Source organism: Zingiber officinale, chromosome 2B (assembly GCF_018446385.1).
Source record: "Zingiber officinale cultivar Zhangliang chromosome 2B, Zo_v1.1, whole genome shotgun sequence".
NCBI classification, from domain to species: Eukaryota; Viridiplantae; Streptophyta; class Magnoliopsida; order Zingiberales; family Zingiberaceae; genus Zingiber; species Zingiber officinale.
This window is the reverse complement of record NC_055989.1, coordinates 61,424,845-61,449,049: the sequence shown is the minus strand read 5'-3', so window position 1 is coordinate 61,449,049 and position 24,205 is coordinate 61,424,845. Positions and strand designations below refer to the sequence as shown.

At 41.2% G+C, this 24,205-nt stretch overlaps 2 protein-coding genes across 2 annotated transcripts; one reads left to right on the top strand and one right to left on the bottom strand.

Annotated features, from left to right (window-relative positions):
- Nucleotides 1-967: 967 nt before the first annotated feature.
- Nucleotides 968-3,111, bottom strand: LOC122045682 (APO protein 3, mitochondrial-like). The gene is made up of 3 exons (XM_042606006.1): nt 2,743-3,111; nt 2,006-2,461; nt 968-1,933 (listed from the first exon to the last, which is right to left on the bottom strand). The coding sequence occupies exons 2-3, from the start codon at nt 2,431-2,433 to the stop codon at nt 1,102-1,104; spliced, it is 1,260 nt and encodes a 419-aa protein (XP_042461940.1). The 5' UTR covers nt 2,434-2,461; nt 2,743-3,111; the 3' UTR covers nt 968-1,101.
- An 18,987-nt stretch (nt 3,112-22,098) lies between these two features.
- LOC122049139 (EP1-like glycoprotein 2) lies at nt 22,099-23,713 on the top strand. Its single transcript, XM_042610580.1, has one exon. The coding sequence runs from the start codon at nt 22,332-22,334 to the stop codon at nt 23,613-23,615; it is 1,284 nt and encodes a 427-aa protein (XP_042466514.1). The 5' UTR covers nt 22,099-22,331; the 3' UTR covers nt 23,616-23,713.
- Nucleotides 23,714-24,205: the final 492 nt, after the last annotated feature.

Below are 24,205 nucleotides of genomic sequence, written 5' to 3'. Positions count from 1 at the left end.
AACTCGTTAAATTAAGTAAATAAATTTAAATATATATGTTCAGTTGTTAATGTTCATAAGCAAGAATTGTGAATTATTTATAAATAGTGTTTGTTTTTTGTTTTTAGTTGGTAGCAGGCACTGAATTTATGTTGACTAATCTTAAGGGTGATCGGCTTGATTTCATGAAATTTTTCACTTGCTGTAAGTGTAAATCGAGAAGCACTAAAAGCAAGTGGCCCGTCAGCTTAGCATTCTTAGGTCAATTTCTTATTAAGAAAAATTTATCCATTAATTTGTCGAAGTTGAGACTTAATCCTTAGATATATGGGAAATTGAGAAAACACATTGCCTCTATACCATTGTCCCAAGGGCTTGTGAATAATTTTCATGACCAAAGTTTGTGTCGATGATTTTCCTTTGATATGTACGAGTAAGCAAGTGCCCCGTCAGCTTAGCATTCTTAGGTCAATTTCTTATTAAAAAAAATTTATCTATTAATTTGTCGAAGTTGAGACTTAATCCTTAGATATATGGGAAATTGAGAAAACACATTGCCTCTATACCATTGTCTCAAGGGCTTGTGAATAATTTTCATGACCAAAGTTTGTGTCGATGATTTTCCTTTGATATGTACGAGTCTTATTCAATTTAATAACCAATCAAATAAATTTAAAATTATAAAATTTTTCAAACAATCAAACAAATTTAACCCAAAATCAAACAAATTTAACTCGAAAATTAGATAACATCTAAATGAATCAAGCTAAGCTTGAACCAAACTCAAATTCGTAAAAAAGAAACAAAACCAAACTTGAACAACTATTTCAATGGTTTGATTAATTTTATGCTTGACTTAGTTTGACTCGATTTCTTTATCCAATGAACATTACAAAATTTGACTTGGCTTGATTTGTTTATATCCCTATATCATATGAGTTGAATGTTACAAACTAAACTATTAGATGGATTGGATATGAGAAATGTGTTGTGGAAGGTAATAGAAAATTTATTTATTTTCTTGGGATCACTCTAACAAGAATGAATTAACAGGTGAATCTCATCGAAAGGAGAGGCAAAATAGCCAACCTTGCTCCTCACACTCAAATAAATATGTAGATCTTAGACAACAAGATCATATTCATCGGGTGCAGGAGGCACCACATCCAACCTCATCATGCTTTCATATTGCTTGGGTATCGGGGCGCCTGCCCGTACGCAAAGCTCCACAAGGGCGGGAGCCTTTCCGTAGTACCTCTTCAGCTCATTGATCAGAGGGGGGCCGTCAAGAGCTCGAACATGCCATACGTAGTTTGGCCTAATTAGATCATCAATGGTGGCTTCTTGCCATGCATGTAAGCCATCCCGAGACTGGTGCTTGGTTGCTTTGCACAACCTAACTTTGTGTCCCTTAGGACCTACCTGGACTTCAGGGCAGTACCCACAGGTGATCACACTGTATTTCTTCATAAGTTTCACAGCTCCTGATCTCATATCCAACCAGGACTTTAAGGTCCTAGCACTCAACTCGCTAACTGTTTCTCCATCTTCGAGCCTCCTATCCTCCAAGAAGGTGGGAACAATGTGATTTCCAGTCCGAAAATTGTCTTCTACCAATATGTCAGTATCCTCTCCTGGCTCAAAGTCTACAATTCTCCCCTCAATTGAGTAAACAGGCTTGGTTCTTCGCTTGGTTGGGTAAGCTTCAAGGTCGAGACCTGCTTGAATGCATAGCTCTACAATTGCCGGAAGCCTTTTGATACCAAATCTTTCTTTGTGCCCAACTCTCGGCTTTCCCACTCTATCGTAGAGATGGTAACAATATGGGAGACCAATGATATCTTTTATTCCTCCTCTTCTCCATAAATGTTTTGAATTCCTCATTCCGCTATTCCGGCCTTCGCATGACCTTATTACATGACCCACATGGCCAATGTGCACTTCAGAGCAAAACCTGGTTATCATAAAATGTCAGTTATCCACTGCTTCGTTGACACTTTCGGCGAAAATATGTCAAACAGCATACCTGCACTTGTTAATGGGAATGGCTGCCTCACCTTCGACAAGGATTGAGAGACCATGAAGCATCGACTCTCTGGCATTATAAACTTGATGAGCTACTTCTATAAGGTCTGGGACGAGAAGGCCGTTCTCCGGGGCACTTTCGAGGATCCGGCATGGATTTAACTTCCTAGCTAGCTTCTCTTCCTTGGCCCTCCTAATCAGCACCTTCATAGGGGTCGGATAAGGTTTCCTCTGCCATTTTGGACCAGGCCTCAGGACTTCAGAATAAGCAAAGTCTTCTCCACTATCAACATCTCTCTTATCTTCAATTTCTTCATTGTTCCTAACCGATCTTTGAGAAGCAAAGTGAGCTGAAAAACTAAATCGTGGAGTTCTTATCTGTGTTCTTGTACAAGAACTATGGCGCATAAATATCTTCCGGAGTAGCATCCCCTTCTTAGAAGCTATCACTCTGATTCTGAAAAAAAAAAAAAAAAGAAGAAGAAGAAAAGGAGTGAATTGAAAGGTTATACTTCACATGGTGCGTCAAGGTAACTAAAATCAACTACTTTTTCAGTAAAGCATTAAATCAAACATGTAATGGGCAATGCAAAAGGCATCGTAAGTCTAATACACCAAATCCATGGCGTGTATTGGACTGAATTTAAACGCTATTTTAGCAAAAACAGTAACCACAAAATCTATGGCATGTCCGTTGTTAATAGTTAGAGAGACAGCGAGAACAGAAAGTTTGATTACAAGAAGAGGGATTCAAAGAGGGGGCTGCGGGATGTGGCTAGCTCTTAGAAGATCGAAGCAGAAAGGGGAAAGAGCTTGTGGGTGTGCGCTCGTCGAAAGCCGCGCGGGGAAGGAGGCGCGGCTGGGATCTCGGTAGCCTCCGGACGGGCTCGCAGCGGCCGTGAATTCCTGTAATCAAAGCGAGAGAGAGAGAGAGAGAGAGATTAAGGAAGGATTTAAGGATTTCCAGCCGCCGGGCACTCGTCGGCCGCACTCGGTGGTGCTGATCGCAGTGCCAAGGCATTGACTTTGAGTATTTGAGCCATTGGGGCGTGGCGGCGCAAAGCAGGGGATTGTTTCAATTTCTTTTAATTTTTTTCTTCGCCAATTTACAAAGTGCTGGTTTGTGTATATTGTCCAAAATGAGTACCTATTTTCAGATTAATCAAATATCGCTTATCATTTTCTTTTTCATAATACATCTCTTTCTTTTTATTTTATTTTATTCTTTAAAAAAAAATCTAATCTCCTACACTTCCTTTTCATCTTCATTTCCTTCATTGCCTAGCACCTGCGATGACTGTTTGTTATCAATAACACAAGGAGACATGATAAATTGATGACAGTATGAGATTGAGATTGAGATTGAATTTGGACCAATTCGTAGTGGCCAACTACATCAATTTTAAAAAGGCCATTATGTAGGATCGTAGGCATATAAGAGGGGATGAATCACATGTATTTAAAAATGAGTCTTTTTCATACTTTAAAAAACAAGTGTACAGTGGAATAAACAATCAAGTAAGAAGGAAGCGAAATAAATAAAACATACTGATTTACTTAATTCAGAGTCTTTGGTGACTTTTATTCCAAGACTCACACACTTTGGACATTTTTTATGGTTAATTCACTATCCAATCATTTTTTTATAAAAGATAGGTCGGTAACAAGACTACCAACCTTAGAATATAAAATATAGGAATAAAACGAGAGTAATATAAAACAACAATTACATGTTACCCAAGTCTAGGCTCGTTTGAGCATGTAGCGACGTCGTGTCATTGAGACTTGAATGCAATAGATTATTATCGTTTTAAAAGCGTAACGAAGCTTGAAGCGTAGAAGGGATGATGCTCAAAGTTGTTGATCGAATGCTCCTTATAAATAGTGTTGGAGGCGCCTCCAATGCTTCAGGGAGCCTTTAGTTGCGGTTATATGATTCGAAGACCGCGGTCTTAACCATGGAGGGTGACTCCATAGACTCTTAGGCGCCTTCAATGCGCTCCAGGGCGCCTCCATTTTGCTCCGAGGCACCTCCCATCAGTGAAATTTTATCTTTGAAACTTATTTACGAGAGGGCACCTCCGTGCTATCCAGGGTGCCTCCATTCAGCTCCGAGGCGCCTCCAGTTAGCTTCTAAGTGCCTCGAGTACTGTTCATCGGATGCTAAGTTTTGTATTTTAGTTCATGTAAACATGTTAGATCAAATAACAAAGATACCCTGCAAAACAGAGTTAGCACATGAATAAAATGTATTAATTAGATTCTGTCTTCTCAAGACCATGGTCTAGTAATGGTATCAACTTAAAATTTTAAAATAGATCTAAGCTATACCAGCACCTACAGCCCCACTAGGGCTTGTCCTCACTGAATGACTCTCCTCCAGTGCTTATCTCACTTACCATTGCAGACTTACTCAACTGTTGATCCACCAGGTGTTCCTGTCAGATGCCTGACTTCAGCCAATTGTTAGGTCCTGTGGATCTAACTAGACTTCCTACCAGATATCAACCTATATGGTCTTTCTGCCAGTTATCAAGTCCTCCAGACCTTACTAAATTTCAGCCTGGTGTCAGATCTCATCACATCTTTCCGTCCTACACACTTGATAAATAGATTTAGAACATATAACATCTAACTTTAACCTTTTATCATACATCAAAACCTGAGTTTGATTATCAATATAAACTGCACAACTAATCTCCTCATTTTTTTGATATAATGACAACCTGAGTTAAAGGTAGAAAAATTTATAAAAATAATAAAACATAAATTTATTTATGAGAAAAAAATAATTAGTAGTATGTTCATTCTCTTAACATTATTTTTATGTTGGGTTATGATTTTTATTATTTTTAACTCGTTATCCTCCCATTCTGGTATTCATCAAAATATAAACTAAGTAGTATAAGTAAACAAGAATAAACAATCAATGGATAACCAAAGGAATATACATATATACTCAAAAGAAACCAGTAAGTCAAACATATAGAAGGTACAAGCATGTCCAAAAAAAGGAACATAAACCAAAGTACCAAGAATGTTTTAGGGTCATCAGCTGATGGGGGTGGAGGAGAGTGAATTAAATGTAAGATATGAAGAATGTCGTCCATCCTCCAATCCATCCACCAAAATCTAGTAGCCACCTCCTCATGGAGAGGGGAGGAAGTCTCCTCGAGTCTCACAATGCGCTCCTCTAAGGACTGGGAAGTTGAAGGCTGGGTTAGAAATGAAAGAGTTGTAATGATGTTGGGAAAGGTGTGTTGGTGTAATTGTTTGGGGGTCAAAGTTGACTAGTTTGACTCAAACTTGAGTTTTAATATTTGATAATATATGGATATTGCAGGTGTAATTGTCTATTTGAGAGATTGTTGGTGCAATTATCCACTGGTCAAAGGTTGACCAATTTGATATAAGAGAGTAGTCCAGTAGGTCAAGGTTAACTGGATACTTGATTGGGAAAGTCCTAACTAGAGATTAGGCAAGAGCAAGACCAATGAGATGGTTGGCAGAAGAAGAAAAACCAAGTGGTTCATGGAGGACCATACACTTTGTGCGAGAAGTCCTAATGAGTGAAGTTGGGCAATGGAAAAAAGTCCTAGTGAGTGAAGTCAGGCAATTAGAAAGTCCTGGTGAGTGAAGCTAAACAGTGAGAAAATCTTGGTGAGTGAAACCAATTGAAAAATTCAGGTGGGTCAAAGGTTAACTGGACACTTGGTGTTTGGAATTCCAAGTGGGTCATGGAGGACCGAACATTTGGCACAAGAAGAAAAGTTCAGGTGGGTCAAAAGTTGACTGGACACTTGGTGTTTCGAAGTCCAAGTGGGTCATGGAGGACTAGACATTTGACACGAGGAGAAAAGTTCAAGTGGGCAAAAGATTGACCAGACACTTAGTAGAGAAGTCCCAACATGTCATGATTAAACAAGTTAGGATTGGGCAATCAATTGGTCCTAAGCTAATCGATTAGGAGCTTCTTGCGAAAACATAGAAAAGACCCAAATCGATTGGGTCGAGCCTAATTGATTGGACCAATTTATTAGGACCAAAAGATTGACGGAGAGGAATTAGCTAAAACAAGGCTAAATCGATTGGCTCAATCAATTCAGCCACTGCTAATCGATTGGGTCAATCGATTAGGTGGTGTTTTATCGCGAGAAGGCTTAATCAATTGTGTTAATCGATTAAGGCATTTTTCCGAGTGAACAAAGAGTTACAGAATCGATTGGGTAATTAATTAAAACTCTCTGAATCGATTGGGATGGCTCACCAATCGATTAGGGTTCAAAAAAAGAGTCATTCCGAAAGTGTTGGACTGTTGAATGATGTGGCAGCCGATTAGGGAAAAGATGAATCGATTAAGGCACCCGAGTTAACCCTAGAAAAGGGTCTTTCGTGATTGTTCTCCATAACACAACTCAACGCCAGCTCTTGGGAGTTTTTGGAGCTTAGTGATGTTGCATTTCCATCCACCAAGAGACAAGCAACAAGAAAAGAGCAAGTTAAGATTTCATTGTATTTGTTCTTCCTCTTCTTGGTGTATTTTGTGTTGTGAGCTTGTAAGAGACTTCTCCATCTTCGGATTGTTTTCGAGAATGAGTGATTTCATAGTGTAGATGTGTGCACTGTGTGGTTTCTTGGATTAGTCACCTCAAGAAGGTGGATACTAAGTAAATCCTTGTGTTTGTAACGACCACCCTTCTTACTACTACAACTCTCTAAGGATGACCGTTACTTAACTACTAACTCTACTTAACCGGTATGATTAAAAATCACATGGAAACCCTACCGAAAAATTTCGACAGAGTCTCCCCTGTACCGGTGACCTTAAACTGACATACATAACATAATATACACAGCCACAGGCGGCTGGAACACATATCAAACACACAAAAGGAATAACATCACCACGCAGTTTAATGAAATCAAATCATGCAAGTAATGAATAGTGGAAACAGAATAAAAACATACAATTAACTAACAGCGGAAGACTAAATGACTCATCTAATACATTCTTAATAAATGACAATCTTAATAAATTCTTAAACTAAGTCCCAAGGCTTCCATAGTCCTGGCATCACACACCATCCGCGCCACCTTGTCGCCTTCCTTGCTAAATCTTTTCTTTTCCTTTATCTGCAGTAAGAGGAAGTGTAGTCTATAAGCAAAATTTGCTTAGTAAGCGCTATCTAACTCACAAAATCACGAATGTGCATGTATACGAAAAGAACTAGAAACTATATGCTCTAAAAAGAAATAAAGCATAAATATAACTGCTCATGTCAAACTAATAGCAAAGAAAAGCTAAGGAATCTACTCATGTAGTTCTAATAGTTAATCATGCTGCTCATCTAATAGGTAAACATGAAAACTACTCATCTACTAGATAAACATGGTAGAATAAGGAACTAAACTTATTGATTTTTAGAACCATATGAAACTTATTTCATTTGTTCTAACTTAATCTTTAATACTTTATGTTTATGTAAAACTCGTTTTACTTGTTCAAAAACTTATACTTATAATACTTCAAAATAGTAATCAACTTCTTCTTGGGCCCAGGCATAGTACCATCTCATGCGCGTTCCCTAATAGGTTGGGGTAGCGAGCCACCAATCCTAAAAGAGCAGACCTCGGTCTACCAGGGCCAAGACATCGGAATTGGACACCTGGATTTGTTTAACGACAACCTCGGAAGTCGGGTACTAGCCTCTTCTTAAAAGTAAAATACTTATAATCTTAATTACTTCTTCTTTAAATGCCTTGGCATTTTAATAGGCACCTTGTGTGCCAAAAATCCCTAAAGTCTCGACTTTGGGATCTACTTAAGGCCTCGGCCTTTTCTTTTCTTTTCTTTATCTTTCTTATACTTTTCTTTATCTTTCTTATGCATCTATGAATGAAACTAACTATGTAACACATAATCATGCATAGAATACAAAAGAAATATGCACATACAATACTTATCAAAAATCTGCACTAATGCTTAACAGAAATATGCATACTAGCTTAATAAAAATCTGCATAATAGCTTAATAGAAAATCTATACTGCATACTTTAAAAATGAGGACTGTTCTTGCCCAATGCATAGCGTAAAGAGATCTAACTAGCAAGCTTAAGGCAAGGTTGTTCCAACTAATTAAGAAAGCATCAGTACTGAGCATGGACGAAAAGGGTCTAACAGCAATCTAATCCACATTGCACTGAATCTATAAAGCCAGCACTGAACACAATCTTTTCATTGCTAATCTACACAACTTAAACAAAAACTAAAGCTGCGGTTAGGGAATAAGTGATAAAATGGCTAACAACATACCAATGAATTGATAACAAATCAAAACTGCACTGTGGTAATTGTTCCTCCTGCTATGCGCCACGGCAACAAAAGAAAAACACAAGATTGCAAGCTTCCCTTCAACCCGGACATTCTCATCAAGTCACAACCAACAAATCTAATGAAAATTGCTATTGTAACCTCAAAACCATACTTGTTCTACATGCTATGTGCCACGGCAACAAAAGAAAAACACAAGATTGCAAGTTTCCCTTCAACCCGGACATTCTCATCAAGTCACAACCAACAAATCTTACAACATGCTGCGAATTCAAGGAAAACAAGAAAACATCCAAACAAAATCCCTTTCCCTCTTCCTTAACAACTCACGGCAGTAAGCCCTAAACCACATTCTTCACAAAAAATTCGAAACAAAAGGAAAAGAACACCAAAACGAATCGAAATCCGGAACTATCCTACTGCAGGTGAGTAGCGACTTACCTCGTGTTCTTGAACTCACAGCCGGAAGAAAGCTTCTAGGGCTTCGGCGAGCTTGAGATCGCAACTCTTCGGTCGCCCCTTCGAGCCCACGGATTTTCCTCGACAGGAGAGTCCCTATTCGGTGAAGAGCTCCCGGGACTTGCCCTTCACCGGCCGCCGGAGAGAAACCCTTTCTTGGCTTCGTCTTCGCCCGAGCACAAAATAGCACCGCTCGAAGAATCGAGGTTGGGAAAGCTTAGGTCGCGAGAGAGGGAAGGTCGAAGGAATTAGGTCACGGGAGAGAAAAGAATATAACTTAACCCTCTCTCTTTCTTATCCTTTTATAACCTACGGCTTAAGACCAATTCGTGATTGATTTGTTCACGAAATATCAACGTGCGCGCTTGGTTTGCTGGAAAAATGGATTCCCGAAGGTCTCGGGTTCGAGCCGCCCTCGACTCTTTATCTTTCTTTTAAACGGAATTTTAATTTCATTTCTTAAAACTACTTAATCATATTTAATTCCCTTAAATTATAACAAAACAGCCATGGACCAGCTGGTTGTCTGAGTTCGGTTAAGACTCGGGTCAAGCCCGAGGTCTTAGGTTCAAAACCCAGCTTAAACATTTTTCTTTCTTCTTCTTTTTTTTTTTTTAAACTTCTTCCTCTTGGTAAAAATACCAAACGAACTCCAAAAATTACATAAAAATACTCTATAAATTCCTAAAAATCTCTAGAATTTTTCTAAAACATTTCTAGAATTTAATAAGGTCTTTCAGAACTCTAAATCATGAAATTTGGGGTGTTACAGTGTTAGCATTGAAGAGTTGTTCGCTTCAAGTATTCTACTGCAAGATCATCTTCAATGAAACGAGCGAGCTATTCACCCCCACCTCCCTCTAGCTCCCCTTGGTCCCAACAAGGTGAACTCCGACATCTCCTCCTCTATGGGCTCAGCTGCCTCGTCGATCTAAGTTGAGACGACTAGCGGGATACCCCCCCTCCAAGTCAAACGCCTAATAATTAACATCTTGATACATTCTTTTAGCTCTTATATTGAATGTTTTTTTTATCTCCTCATATGATTAATTATTGATTTATCTTACATTTTATGAGTTGAGATTTATTTAGAGCTTTGATGTAATTTTTCTATATTTTATGAAATTTCATCTAATAATTGCATTTTCTTTTATAGGAAGCTTGGTTCATTGAACCAAATGAAGATGCTCGACTTAAACCCTACTAGAGTTCAAACTGATTTCAACCAAAGTAAAAGGATCCAACTTCTTGAGCTCAACCTGAGTCCAAATCCCCACACCAAAATCCTAATTCCCAATGAACTAGACCATGCTAAAGTCCAAGTTCGGTTCAAAGGAGGTTTAAAAACCAAAAATCACGACGATGAACAGTGGCTTGCATTACTGTTCATCGTTGCATTTCCTTTACAACCCCCATTTCTTCATCCCGGTCAACTCCTTAAGTAATGAATAGGTGTGGAAGCTCAAGGCAGCTGCTAGACCACGTTTGATCATCTAGAAGCTCACCGTAGAGGTTTCGTCGATGAGTCCTCTACGATCTGAATCACCCGTCTCCTCTACTTGAAATAATGAAGAAAGTGTTGGATCATAAAGTTCCCTAGAGGGGGGGGGGGGTGAATAGCGATCTTCGAAAATCGTTATCGAGTAAGCAGCGAAAATAGAAAACACAATGCTAACAAGACTAATTTTACTTGGTTCGGAGCCTTTGTCGACTCCTACTCCAAGGCCCGCATATGAGAGTGCTTTCGTTGGACAATCACTAATAATTCGTAAAATGTTACACGTTTGAGTACAAGAATTATATAAAAAGAAATACCGACAACAGCAACAAGAAATTGAGTCGCAGGTTGCCGAAAGAGCTTCGTAGCGTCACAGGAGTAGTGCGCAACAAAGCAATCGCAGAAGGAAATTCTTGTTCCTGCTCTAGGCAGAAGGCTTCTTTTATAGGAGTGCTTTGGGTGCCTGGATCCCTTCCGGGCACTTGGACCGTAATGTCGTCCAACCAATCGGCGCGCTCCTAACTGGTGGAGATAAGATTTGCCTTCCGGGCGCTCGAGCCAGCTCCGGGCACCCGGACCAACTCCGACCGCTCGGATCCCATCATGGCGCCCGGACCATCATTTTCCAACAACTCACTTTCCTACAAGAAAATGTTAGTCTGAGGTAAATACAAAGTATACTATCCTGCAAAATAAAGTGTTAGCACAATTATAGTCAAATAGAGTAATAATTAGATTATATCTCCTCGAGACCAGAATCTAGTCACGATCTCAACTTAGATTTTTAAAATAGTTCTAAGTTGGATCGACACCTACATTTCCCTAACTGGGAACACGTCCTCACCAAGTTACTCCCCTCCAGTGACTTACCTTAACTTAGCTGTCAGACATCCGGTCAGCCACGTCGACCTGTCTAAACTTCGTGCCAGCTATCCGGTCAGCTCGTCAACCTATCTGAACTTCCCTGCAACACCGAGTTAGCACAATAGATAAAATGATAAGGTAAAATAGTGTTAACAGAATTCAAGTATAACGTAGGGTTATCTCCCCTTAGGGTTGCCTAACTTCACTCACTAGGACTTCCTCCACCTAGCTTCACTCACTAGGGCTCGGCTTCACTCACCAGGACTTCCACCACCTAACTTTACTCACTAGGGTCTGGATTCACTCACTAGGACTTTCACTACCTAGCTTCACTCACTAGGGTCCGACTTCACTTACCAGGACTTCCACCACCTAACTTCACTCACTAGGACCTAGCTTAACTCACCAGGACTTCCACTACCTAACTTCACTCACTAAGGCCCGACTTAACTCACCAGGACTTCCACTACCTAGCTTCACTCATCAGGACTTTCACTTTGTCTAACCTCCAATTAGGACTAGTCACTTAGTAGACTTCTCACCTGCCTATCCTTTAGGTAGGACTTACCTTTGCTAGTCATCTAGTCCTGACTAAACTTCTCTCTTTCAAACATCAAGTCATGTTTGGATCAACGCTTGGTCAAATTGACCAAACTTAGGTATATTATCAAACATTGAAACCCTAGAGGTCGATTACACCAACAGAAAGTAGAGGTGTATCCATCCGTCATCGTCCTTCATCGAAGAGGTTTTACCGATGGTTCCTAACATCATTCCAATCATCATCCATCTTCGCATTCCATCAATTGGTTCAGATTGATAGACTTTAGGTGTTTTTGCAGCAACAACATTCAGATTTAGTTATTCGTCTTCTTCATCAAAGAGGTGTCTTCGGTGAAGGATTGCAAGCTATAGATTGTTCTCAAGTTCAATAGTTATCTTCTTCTTCTCTAACTATTGAAGTTGAGGTTTCACCTTTGGCTTCTTGTGTGATGACAAGATGGTTGATTGAGAAGCTCGATTGTGATTGAGTGTGGATAATTTAGTTTCTGCAATTTAGTTTTTGTAATTTAATTTCTATAATTTAGTTACTGCAATTCTTGTTTTTGCATGTTCTTTTCAGTTTCGACATCTCTAGTTTTGAACAGAATGTGTATGACAATTTGTTGAGTTAGTTCAAACGTTTTAGCATCTTTTCAATTTCGTTCAATTTGAATTATTGTTAAGTTGCTTAGTTTGGTTCATAAGTGCTAGCTTAGCTTAAGATTAGTTGTTAAGTGTTAATTTGTTTAGTTTGCAGTTAGGATTTATTTATTGCATTAGATCAGTTTTTCTTTTAGTATTTACAATTTCTTTTTTAATACAACAACCCATCATCCAAGGAAAACCCCAAAATAGCTTTTACTCCACTTAATCTAAGATAAACATCCTATTATTATTTTCATGGGATAATCGACCTTGGGATCTATACTATATTATCACTATGTAGTTGAAGGGTTACAATTGAGAACAATTTATTAATTTGGGAGCTACACTTATGACAATCTTAGCTCAATTAAATTTTGGCACTGTTACCGGGGAACTAGTATTGTTTGTTTATTTTTAGATTGTGCATAGTTTCTCTTTTCTTTGTTTATATTTTCTTCATTTTATTGTCTATCTACTTGTGTTCTAATTGTTGATTTTGGTGTATGACCATGTCTTGACAAATTACTTGATCTTGACCGAGAGATAGAGGACATTTCGGCTTTGAGGATATAAGAGAGGTCATCTGATTCATATGACTGTAGTCCTCCACACTTGGATTTTTCCATGGCGGATAATAATAGGATTATGAAGGAGCTTACAACTCTGGTAAATTCTTTATGACTGCTCGCCTCCTCCCCCTAGAAGAAGAGCTAAAAGCCTTTATATAGGCTAGGGCACGGGCGCCTCATGGCTCGTGCCACGACCGTGCGAAATCTGCATGGCCAAGCTCTTCTTGTCTTCGGATAAAGTAGCACGGTCGTGCCACATCTGCACGCCCGTGTCTTGCTTTGGCTCGGGTTGCACTGCACGACCGTGTGAGGTTCACACTAGGGATGACAATGGGTCGGGTTCGGGTCGGATTCTATATCCTCCGTCCCCATACCCATCGGGTATAGGATCTCCTATGGGTATACTCATACCCATTAAAGGATCGGATATCTTGTATAATTTCAAGTTTTCTTCTTTCTATCCAACTATTATCATTCAACAAAAATATATTAAAATTAATATCTTATTAAAATATATATATATAATTAAAAAATAGATTAAACATCTATATAGTCTCCTCCTAATATCAACAAAAATAGCAAGTTGATTTTGGAAAAAGAAAATTTTATTTAATATATGTATATATATTATTTAATCGGGTGTCCGGGTCGGGTATCGGGTATTGATAGTCCCTCCATACCCTCCTCCATTCGGGTCGGGTATCGGATCCTCCATCGGGTTCGGGTGAAATTGTCATCCCTAGTCCATACGACCGTGTGGATCTTGTCTGCTGGTTGTGAGGCACGGCCGTGCAAGGTTGCACGGTCATGCTCTGCTCTCGGTGAATGGTCACACGACCGTGCAGGGTTGCACGGTCGTGCTCTGCTCTCTGTCTGGAATCACCACACGGCCGTGCAGGGGTGCACGACCGTGCTTTGCTTTGCTCGGGTACATCGACAATCATCGTTTTCGCTCCAAAAGTTGTCCCTGTCAACATAAACCAAATAAAGAGCAGATCTCTGACAAAAGAGTAATAAATACTAAATAAACGATAAGAGAGATGATCGTGCAAAGAATATATACAAATAAAGCAAGTGAATATGCGTTAAAGCATGCATAAACGATCATAATATCTACGCACATCAACTAGCCTCCAGTACAACCACTATAGAGCGGCCGAGGCAGACAATTCGCTAAGTAGTTATCTAACTACTCACATCTCTAGCCCCTAGACTACTGTACCCTCCAGATACCACACTCATGAGTGACCGAGACTGACAGAGTATAACACTGAGTGGTCAAGTGAGCACGACAGGACTAGCTTCACTCCTACCTCCCACTCTCCTACAGTGGCCGAATGGAAGCTATAAATGACTGACGACTCTCTCACACCACAAGGGACATAATGGTCGTCAGTATGCAATGAATGATGAATATGATGTAAATAATCGTAATACAGAATAGTCATCATCAATGCAATACCTCAGTCCATCATAAATACCTCCAATACAATGATCAATCAAACACCTATATCTTTAGAAATGGGTAGATCCAACTGGTGTCTACTAAATAACAAATGCAATAAGTAACAACACCAAACACATACACACCATACACGTACGCACCCTACAACGTAGGTATAATCAACACGATACCTCCAATATCACACTAGACACATAAGATCATCAACATAGACATTATCGACATGATTTCTCCAATAGTACATATCAGACACATGTACACACAATATGGATACAATCAATATGAAACCTCCAATAGATAACACCAAACATGTGTACACATACAACATATATATGCACGGTCAGCATGATAACTCTTATGGTACATACCAAATATGTGTACACATAACATCATTTGCATAATCAGCATGTTAACTCAGTCAACAAGATATATCTACGATACATACTCTACATGTGAATATACAACAGAGTATAGGTATTCAAAACTTAAGACTGTATATGAAATAAATAGATCATCTCAAAGGTCAAACATAAGTATAAAACAGGCTGAATGCTACCTAAAAAAATACAAATTTAGCTAATTAATATGAATTAAATAGCTAAATTAAATCTCCAAACTATTTTAGGGTAACCACAATCGAAATATAATCTTCAGCAAATCCCCGATTGATTATTAACTCCAACTAATATCAATTCCTTAATTGAATTAGATTTACCCCAATATTATCAACTCCTTAATTCATCCATGTAGTAACCCACTTAGAAACAAGTCAACTCAACATGAATACAAATCCATCCCAACACATCACAATATCAATCTAACGAACCCAATTAACCATCATGAAATCATCTACACCAACCATTCAACTAAACAATAACAAATAAATCCCCAGATAACCCTCCTGTTGATCATTCTTTCACTCCTAAATTCAACCAATCTCAAATTGAACAAACTACAACTGTTTACAAACACCATCAACTCATATTTATTAATCAACCCAAAATAGACATGAAATCCACCCTATGTAAATCTGGTATCTAATGCCAACTTACCCTAATTGGATTACTCCTTTGTCGACTCACGACTGAAGAGGTTCATTACTGGTATAGGATGGACGGAATTATGGATCTCCGTCGAACAGTGTTGGCTGAATGCTACAAAAAAAAAAAAACTAGCCAAGCATCAAAGCTCCACATCCCAAACAGAATATGAAATCAAAACCATACTAATACAACATTGAGCATGGCTTACCCCTGAACCAAATCCAAGATGCTCTAGGAGGGAATCGGGATATTGCTGTGGCGCCGTCCCAGGGCAGAGGAAAGTGGTGATTGGTGACGAGTAACTGCAATGGGAGCTAGGGCACGGACGGAGCACCTGCGACGGCATCGCTGCACTGGTTATTTCAACGGTGAGGGTGTGCGTGAGTGGGAGAGGTCGATGACTAGGGGAGATCGGAGCACAGGGAACCTACTGTTGGATCTCGTGATTGTTTTGGTGTGATTAACCAAGTTAAGTTATGTCCTGTTTTGGTTTGATCTTTCTGTCTAAGTGTGCAAGAGCTTAGGAGCACAGGAAGTCGAGCGGAAGATGCAACTAGCGAGAAGGATGACATGGGAAGGGTGCTGACAGGCTCGGTACATTTGAGGGATGAGGTGCCACGGAAGAGTACACTGGTAGATGAGAAGAGCGTACACAACGTTCGAGGGACGAGAAGTCAGAGCCAAAGCTTGCTCAAGGAGAAGGCCGAAAATTGAGTTCGGGTGAGCCTCATTTCGGTCGGCCGCAATCACCTAGGCGATCAAAGCAGCAGAAGAGCAAAAAAAGCTAATGAAGACTGTTGAAGGCGCCCTCAATAGGAGTTGAAGGCGCCTCCAATGCGCCCACGCACCTATGCCACCTTCAGGCGAAAGGCGCCTCCCATGATCATGGAAGACACCCTCCATAAGCATGGAAGGCACCCAACATGAGCATGGAAGGCGCCTTCAACCAGGAAAACTGACTGTTGCCAAGGGATAAAACTCTACCCCTTGGTGCCTCACTGGAGGCACCCTCAAGCTATGGATAGGATTTCCAAGAGCTATAAAAATACCCCTGGAGCTAGGAAATAGAACAACAACTTCTATAATCACTTTCCTAGTTATTTCTGAGCTTTCAGTGTGTGTAAAAGGCTTCTCCGCCTTCAGAAAAGGAGATTGTTAGTGAGCTTTTCAACCGCCTTGGATTAACAACCAACTAGGTTGTAACCAAGTAAATAGTGATCTTTTACTTATTTCTTTAAGTTATTAATTCTATTTTTAATTGCGTTTCTAGTCTAAGTCCAAGGATCGGGAAGGGGTTTTATTTTTCTATTTCAGGCAATTCACCCCCTCTTGCCAGCCTGCTGCGCCAATAAGTGGTATCAGAGTCTAACTGCCTCAGAAGGACTAATCGTCGACTGAAGCATCAAGATCAAGACGATGGTCGAACCAACGATCTATCCACCAAAATTCAAAGAAAAATTTACGTCATGGAAAAAACGCATGGAGATATTCTTCAAAACCGATTTTGAAATATTGCTAATAATTAAATACGATTTTGTAGCTCCTAAACCCCCCCCCCCCTCCCAAGGAGAAGAGAAAGAAGAATATCAGTGGATCAAGAAGGAGCAAGCAGACTTCATAGCAAATGGATGAGTCGAGTTCCACCTACTCAATATACTTCCACCCCAGGAGGTAAATCGAATCATAGATTATGATTCAACAAAGGCACTTTGGGGGAAGTTTCTGGAACTGCACGAAAGAACTTCCGAAACAAAACTTGCGAGACGGGACGTGCTCCGGAATCAATTGACGAACCTCCGGATGGAAGAAGGAGAGTCAATAGCACAACTACACAAAAGACTCAAGGAGCTAATCACCAGATTATCAAACCTCAGAGAAATGGTAATGAATTGGGACGCACAAAGGTATGCATTAAATGTGTTCCCAAGAACACCAGAATGGACATCTATAGTAGACTCCTACTATATCTCAAAGGATCTCGAGGTAAGTACACTAAACAATCTCTTTTTCATTTTTGAATTACACGAATCTCAGTGTGCAGGACAAAAGAGACTGAGCTAGAACATTGCCCTAAAGGCAAGAATGAACGATTCTGACTCTGAAAAATCAATTGATGAAGATGAAGCTACCCTAATGGTAAGAAAGTTCAATAAGTTTATTCGATCTAATAAATTTAAATCGCAAACCAATAAGGATTATTGAAGCAAAAGGAAAGTTCGCTGTTACAACTGCAACGAAGAAGGGCACATCAAGGATGAATGCCCTAAACAAAGAAGAAAGAAGAGAAAAAGTACAAAAGACTAACATCCTCCAAACACAAGAACTTGAAAGTCACATGGGATGAATCATCATCCGCTGAGTCTGAGGTTAAGGCCTTCTCAGGACTAGCCCTAATGGCCAATCATCAAGTAGAAGATGAAACCAGCTCAGAGATGAGCATCGATGAAGGGTGAGGGTCATCAGAAGAAAGTAGTGATGAAGGGGTAGCATCAAAAATTGAGGTAAGTAAGGTACGTGCTCTATCTCCCAAATAGTCTTTTAACTTTATCAAAATTCTTTCTAAAGATTTAGTGAAGTTAGAAAAGAAAAATACTGAGTTAAAATTGAACTTAGCTAAGACATGTCCCTTAGAATTATTTAACAATTTAAAGTTAAAAAATGATAAAATTGAAAATGAAAATCGAAAGTTTGAAAAAAGGTGCATGCTTAAAACCAAATAACTTTATTAGAATTTATGGAAGGTTAAATTGGTACATTAGAAAACATCAGGGACAACTTAGAAGAATTCCCAAAGGACATATACCCCCTAGATTCTTAGCTAACCCAGTAGGAAGGAATCTATATTGGGTTCCAAAATCATACTTAGATTAACATTTTTTCTTTGAATCTAAGGCTTTCAGAAAAGTTAAATATTTAAATTCTTTAAAAGACTTTGTCTAGAAGTGGTTGATGATCCAATAACTAAGAAGGCCTAGTGCCTCGCTATAGCCTGGAATCCAATTATTGAATTGAATATTTAATTAACAAACTGATAAGTTTGTAAAATTAATGAAATATTTTCAATCTTTGTCAATTATTTGAAATCTTCATAACTTAGAAATTATTTTAAATTCAAGTTATTTTCTTATTGTACCCTATTTTTTTGATGTGATCAAAGGGGGAGGAATATGTACAAGTTTAGGGGGAGTTAGAATTTTTTGAATTCTACTAACTCTATATGTTGTCATTTCTTTTATTTGCAACTTTATACTTAAAATGTTTGTTTTGCAAATTATTTTATTGCATTTTGTTCGTTATTATCTTAACTTGAACTTGGGTTAATGCATATAAAAAAAAGGAGAGATTGTTGGATGCCGTGGTTGTTTTGGTGTGATCAACCAAGTTAAGTTAGGTCCTGTTTTGGTTTGATCCTTGTGTCTAAGTGTGAAGGAGCTTAGGAGCATAGGAAGTCAAGCGGAAGATGCAGCTAACGAGAAGGATGTCACGGGAAGGGAGCCAACGGGCTCGGTGCATCCGAGGAATGAGGTGCTGCGGAAGAGTACACCGGTGGACGAAAAGAACATACACGACGTTCGAGGGACGAGAAGCCAGATCGGAAGTCTGCTCGAGGAGAAGGTCGGAAATTAGGTTCGGGTGAGCCCTATTTCAGTTGACCGCAATCACCCAGGCGGTCGGAGCAGCAGAAGAGCGAAAGAAGCTGATGAAGACTGTTGAAAGCACCCTCAACAGGAGTTGAAGGCCCCTCCAATGCGCCCGCGCGCCTTTGCCACCTTCAGGCGGAAGGCGCCTCCCATGAGCATGGAAGGTACCCTCCTCCGTAAGCATAGAAGGCGCCCTCCATGAGCATGGAAGGCGCCTTCGACCAGTAAAACTAACCGTTGCCAAGGGATAAAACTCTATCCCTTGGTGCCTCGCTGGAGGCGCCCTCAAAGTCCTTTGGAGGCGCCCTCAAGTTATGATAGGATTTCCAGGAGCCATAAAAAGACCCCTGGAGCTAGAAAATAGAACAACAACTTCTGTAATAACTTTCCTAGTTATTTCTGAGCTTTCAGTGTGTATAAAAGGCTTCTCCGCCTTCAGAGAAGGAGATTCTTAATGAGCTTTTCAATCGCTTTGGATTAACAACCAACTAGGTTGTAACCAAGTAAATAGTGGTTTTTTACTTATTTCTTTAAGTTGTTAATTTTGTTTTTAATTGTGTTTCTAGTTTAAGTCTAAGAATCAGGAAGGAGTTTTATTTTTCTATTTCAGGCAATTCATCTCTCTCTTGCCGGCCCCGTTGAGCCAATACATACAACACTCCCACAATCAACTGTGTTGTGGATCTGACCTCAAGCCAAGGTGACGACGATTTTGATGAGGAAGGGAGAGGGTGACGACCTGGATCGGTGATCCGGCGGTGGATCGAGGAGTTAGGGCTCAGGAAATGATGAGAGGAAGAAGAGTCAATGATCCAACGAGGGGCGGTCACGCGGTGATGGCGGCAGTGGCATCCGAGCGCGATGGGTGTCGCGATGGAGAAGGGAGAAATCAACGCAAATGAGGGGAGAAAGATAGGATCAGGGAAGATAAGAATATCAACTTAGGGTTTGATTATTAATAACTTAGGTTAATCGAAATTAATATACTCCCACTTAAAATATTCCAAGCAGGCTTCCTCCTAGCCCAACTGATTCTTCCCCTCAAAACGAGTCATACAGACTCCGTTTAAATCCCAAATTTTTTAAAAAAAAATTCTAAAAAATTTAATAAGGTTATTACTCCAATAACACTTATTCTTAAATTTGTCGTATCTTACAGTAACAGTAAGGCTGAGAAGTTCTTCTAGGACTTGGCTCTCCTACCTCATAAACACGGCTCTTGATAGACTCCCAGGCGGCTCCTTAGCTCGTCGGGCCCTCAGGGCTCAATTCCCTCATTTCTCGTAGGCACTGCCTCAGTTTACTCCCAGTTGGCTTATTTGTTAGTGATAGTCCTCCCATTTCTAGGCACCTCCCGGTCTACTCCGACCGGTCTTAGATGGTTGGGCCCCAGGGCTCAACCCCCTTATTTCTCCTGGGCACCACCCTATCTACTTTCGATCGGCTTCTTACCTGGTCGGCCACCTAGGCTCAATCCCCTTATTTCCCCTGGGCACCGCCCAAGTCTATTCCCAGTCGGTTCTAATGCCGGTCGGATTATTGTCAGGAGATAACATTGTCAGATAATTACAACAACTTGTTAGAGAATAATAACTATTCGTCAGGGAATATTCTGATACTCTGTTATATGCATAACATGGAACTTTTCTCTACCTAATGGGAATTCGTCGTACTTCAGTTATCACCCGACATACTCTGACACCCAACATTTTTTGATGCTTCATCATCACGGATCAGAGGTTATGAGGGGCAATATAAAAAGGAAAATTCTCTTCATTGGTCAGATACGCACACACATACACATCTATTAAAGTACTATTGTTCATCTTCTTTCGACATTTTACTGCTCCTGACTTGAGAGTCAGAGGACTTGTGTCAGAGACTTCTTCCCTGATTCTCGTTCTAATGCACTCGCGTGATGTCTCTACATGTGTGTAGACTCGTGGGTACCATCAGTGACCTTTTCTTCATCCCCCACCCTACTTCGTTGTAAGGCGAGAAAGCTTACAACACCCCTGCAGACCTTAGATCCAAGTTCTCATTTCGTCAACGTCCATACTTTCATCACCGGCTTCCTCATCTGACTCATCTTTCAGATGGGATCAATGATTATCCCTTAACCTCCTCTCAAATGGATAGTTGATGTATACGTGACAGCCCACTTGGAGATTTCCTTCCATGGCTATCCCCTAAGGCCCTAACTTTCCCTCAAATGGATAGCGGATGGGAACGTGACCGCCCATGTAGGGATTTTCTTCAACAGCGGGCACCCTTTAGTCCCTTAGCTGTCGCCTCTAAGATAGCTATATGGAGATTTCTTTCCAACGGTTATATAATAATAACATTCAAAGGTAAATTATGGTATGATTTTCTTCTCAGGCTCGAATGTGACTCTTTTTGGCAGAATTCTCTAACACTTCATCCTCTGATTCACTTTGCGTTGCTGATTTTCTTTGCTGTATTGGTAATGCCACCCATCCCTGATGTTCTTGGCTCCGCATGCCATTGGAGCTTAGCCACGACCTTGGTTGACGGGGGAGTTGGGATGAGCACAGTGTCTTTTTACTCACTTAACCACCTCGAAGACTACAGTAACCTTGATTACAAATGAGTTCCGGAGACGAGAAATCAGAAACAAGAAACCGAGCAACGAAAAAGGACACCATCGACGACGAAGAATGCCCTACCATTTTTTTCTTTAAAAAAGAGGAAACCGTAGCCAAGATTAGCTGCTTATTTGTCTTTCTTGAATTCCAGGACCCCCACTAGCTCCATTGTTGTCTGCCCTTATCGAAGAAAAAGATAACATATAAAATCCACCTTCGCCTGGGAATGACCAGTGACCCTTTTCCCCACCATCACAAGCCACAAGCCACAAGCCACAAGCCACAACCCACAGAGTGATGCGCGGCTGTCATCATACGCACTGCTGCATCCGCGGTCGAGTCAGCTCTGCATGTGCCCGCCTTCATTCTTATCCCCATCACAGGCAGCAGCGCGCCGACGATTATGACATACAAAAACTTGGAACTTCTCAGCGATGCTCGAAAGTAAGCTTAGTTTTGTTTCAAAAATTGACGTCTTCCTCCACACCGACACCCACATAATGAACTCTTTTCAACTGACCATCAATAAGATCTTATCCGAAACTCAAAAACAGAGACGTGTATAGCTGGCAAGAACAGCATTTATTGAGATCCAAGACGAGTATATAAACAATGGCTTGTCCAAAGTTGCTTCGCATTGTTCATCATCACTGATCAATTCAAAAATGGCTGCTGTTTCATCTTCTTTTGTGGTGTGGTTTCTGATTCTGCTTCTTTCTTCTGCTATCGCGTTGGCTCGAGGCCAAACCGTGCAAACCTTCACCTACGTCAACGAAGGCGAGTTCGGGCCCTACATCACGGAGTACGACGCCAGCTACCGCGTCCTCCCCGTCGCCAGCTCGCCCTTCCAGTTCGCCTTCTACAACACCACTCCCGGGGCCTTCTACCTCGCCCTCCGCATGGGCACCGTCCGGTCTGAGTCGCTGTTCCGCTGGGTCTGGGAGGCCAACCGCGGCCGCCCCGTCGGCGAGAACGCCACCTTCTCGCTCCTGTCCTCCGGCGACCTCGTCCTCGCCGAAGCCGACGGCCGCGTCGTCTGGTCGACAGGAACCGCTAACCGAGGCGTCGTCGGATTCCGCCTACTGCCCACCGGAAATGTCGTCCTCTACGACGCCAAGGGCCGGTTCGTGTGGCAAAGCTTCGACCACCCCACCGACACGCTTCTCGTCGGGCAGTCCCTCCGCCTCCGCGGCCCTAACAAGCTCGTCAGCCGGAGATCCGTCGTCGACGGCTCCTTCGGCATCTACAGCCTCGTGTTCTCGCCCGGCGGGATTACCCTGTACATCAACAGCGTGGCTGCCAGGCCGCTCGCGTACTACAACTACTCCGACGGCTTGCTCAGCTTCTCCGGCGAGTCGGTCACGTTCGTGTGCGAGCCCGAGACGGAGGACGCGTTCGCATGGGAGTGCAGACTGATCATAAACCTGGCGCGTCCCAAGTACAACGCCACCTTATCGTTCCTCCGCCTGGACGTCGACGGAAACTTGGCGGTGTACACGTACTACGACCCGGTGGACACCCAGGCGTGGGAGCGGACCTTCGCCTTCTTCGACGACGCGAGGGGCTGGCTCGCTGGATGCGCACTGCCGAGCCGCTGCGGCGAGTTGGGGGTGTGCGAGGACCAGATGTGCGTGGCGTGCCCGAGCAGGGGCGGACTGGTGGGGTGGAGCAGGGGATGCGCGCCGCCGAGCCTGGCAGGCTGCAAAGCAGGGGACACGGCGGCGAAGTACTTCAAAGTGGAAGGGGTGGAGAACTTCCTGAGCACGTACAGCAACGGCGAAGGGAAATTGAAGGTGGAGGAGTGCAGGAGGAGATGCAGCGCCGACTGCAAGTGCAGAGGGTTCTTGTTCTGGGAGAACGAATCGAGGTGCTGGCTGACGCCGCTGCTGGGGACGTTGAGCAGGGTGTCGAACTCGTCGCACGTCGCATATGTCAAGTACTTGAAGTAGAAGAAGAAGAAGCTGATTCCGATGAACATTGCAGTGAATAATATGATCGAAGTTCATCACTGCTTCAGTGAATAAATGAAAATTTGTTCGTGATTAAACTTTAAAGAGTATTCTGATCCCCAAATTGACACTTACGTCACCACACCCGATCTTTGTCTTCTAATCCCTAACGAAGCTCAATCGGCGATGCCGATGTTCAAGACGCCCTTCAGCGGCTACTCCGTCCGCTTCAGCCCCTTCCATGAAGATTAAGTCCACACGAATTCATATGGGACTTAATTTCATTAAGGTGAACTTACGCTAATAAGCACAATTAATTGTTATTAAGAAACTAAATCTTAATTAAGTGATATAATACTTATAGCATAAAGGAGATTTGAATGTGAATTTAATATATAGATTCGTTAACCCTATTCATTAATATTAATAGGCTATTAATGATATATGAGCTTTATGTGAATGGTTTATATAAGATGAATTTGATATATAAGGGAAGAAACTTTTCCAATTAAGGCATCTTATTGTATCAAGAGGGTTTGAGAGCTTCTTTCTCCTTAGACTCTTCCCCATTGAGATCAAGATTTGGATTG

Bases quoted from the DNA above. Each gene is read 5' to 3' on its own strand.
- LOC122045682 (XM_042606006.1), bottom strand. From the start codon at position 2,433: ATGCTACTCCGGAAGATATTTATGCGCCATAGTTCTTGTACAAGAACA. The intron at 1,934-2,005 runs GTATGCTGTTTG...TATGATAACCAG, and splicing joins ATTCCCATTAACAAGTGCAG to GTTTTGCTCTGAAGTGCACA.
- LOC122049139 (XM_042610580.1), top strand. From the start codon at position 22,332: ATGGCTGCTGTTTCATCTTCTTTTGTGGTGTGGTTTCTGATTCTGCTT.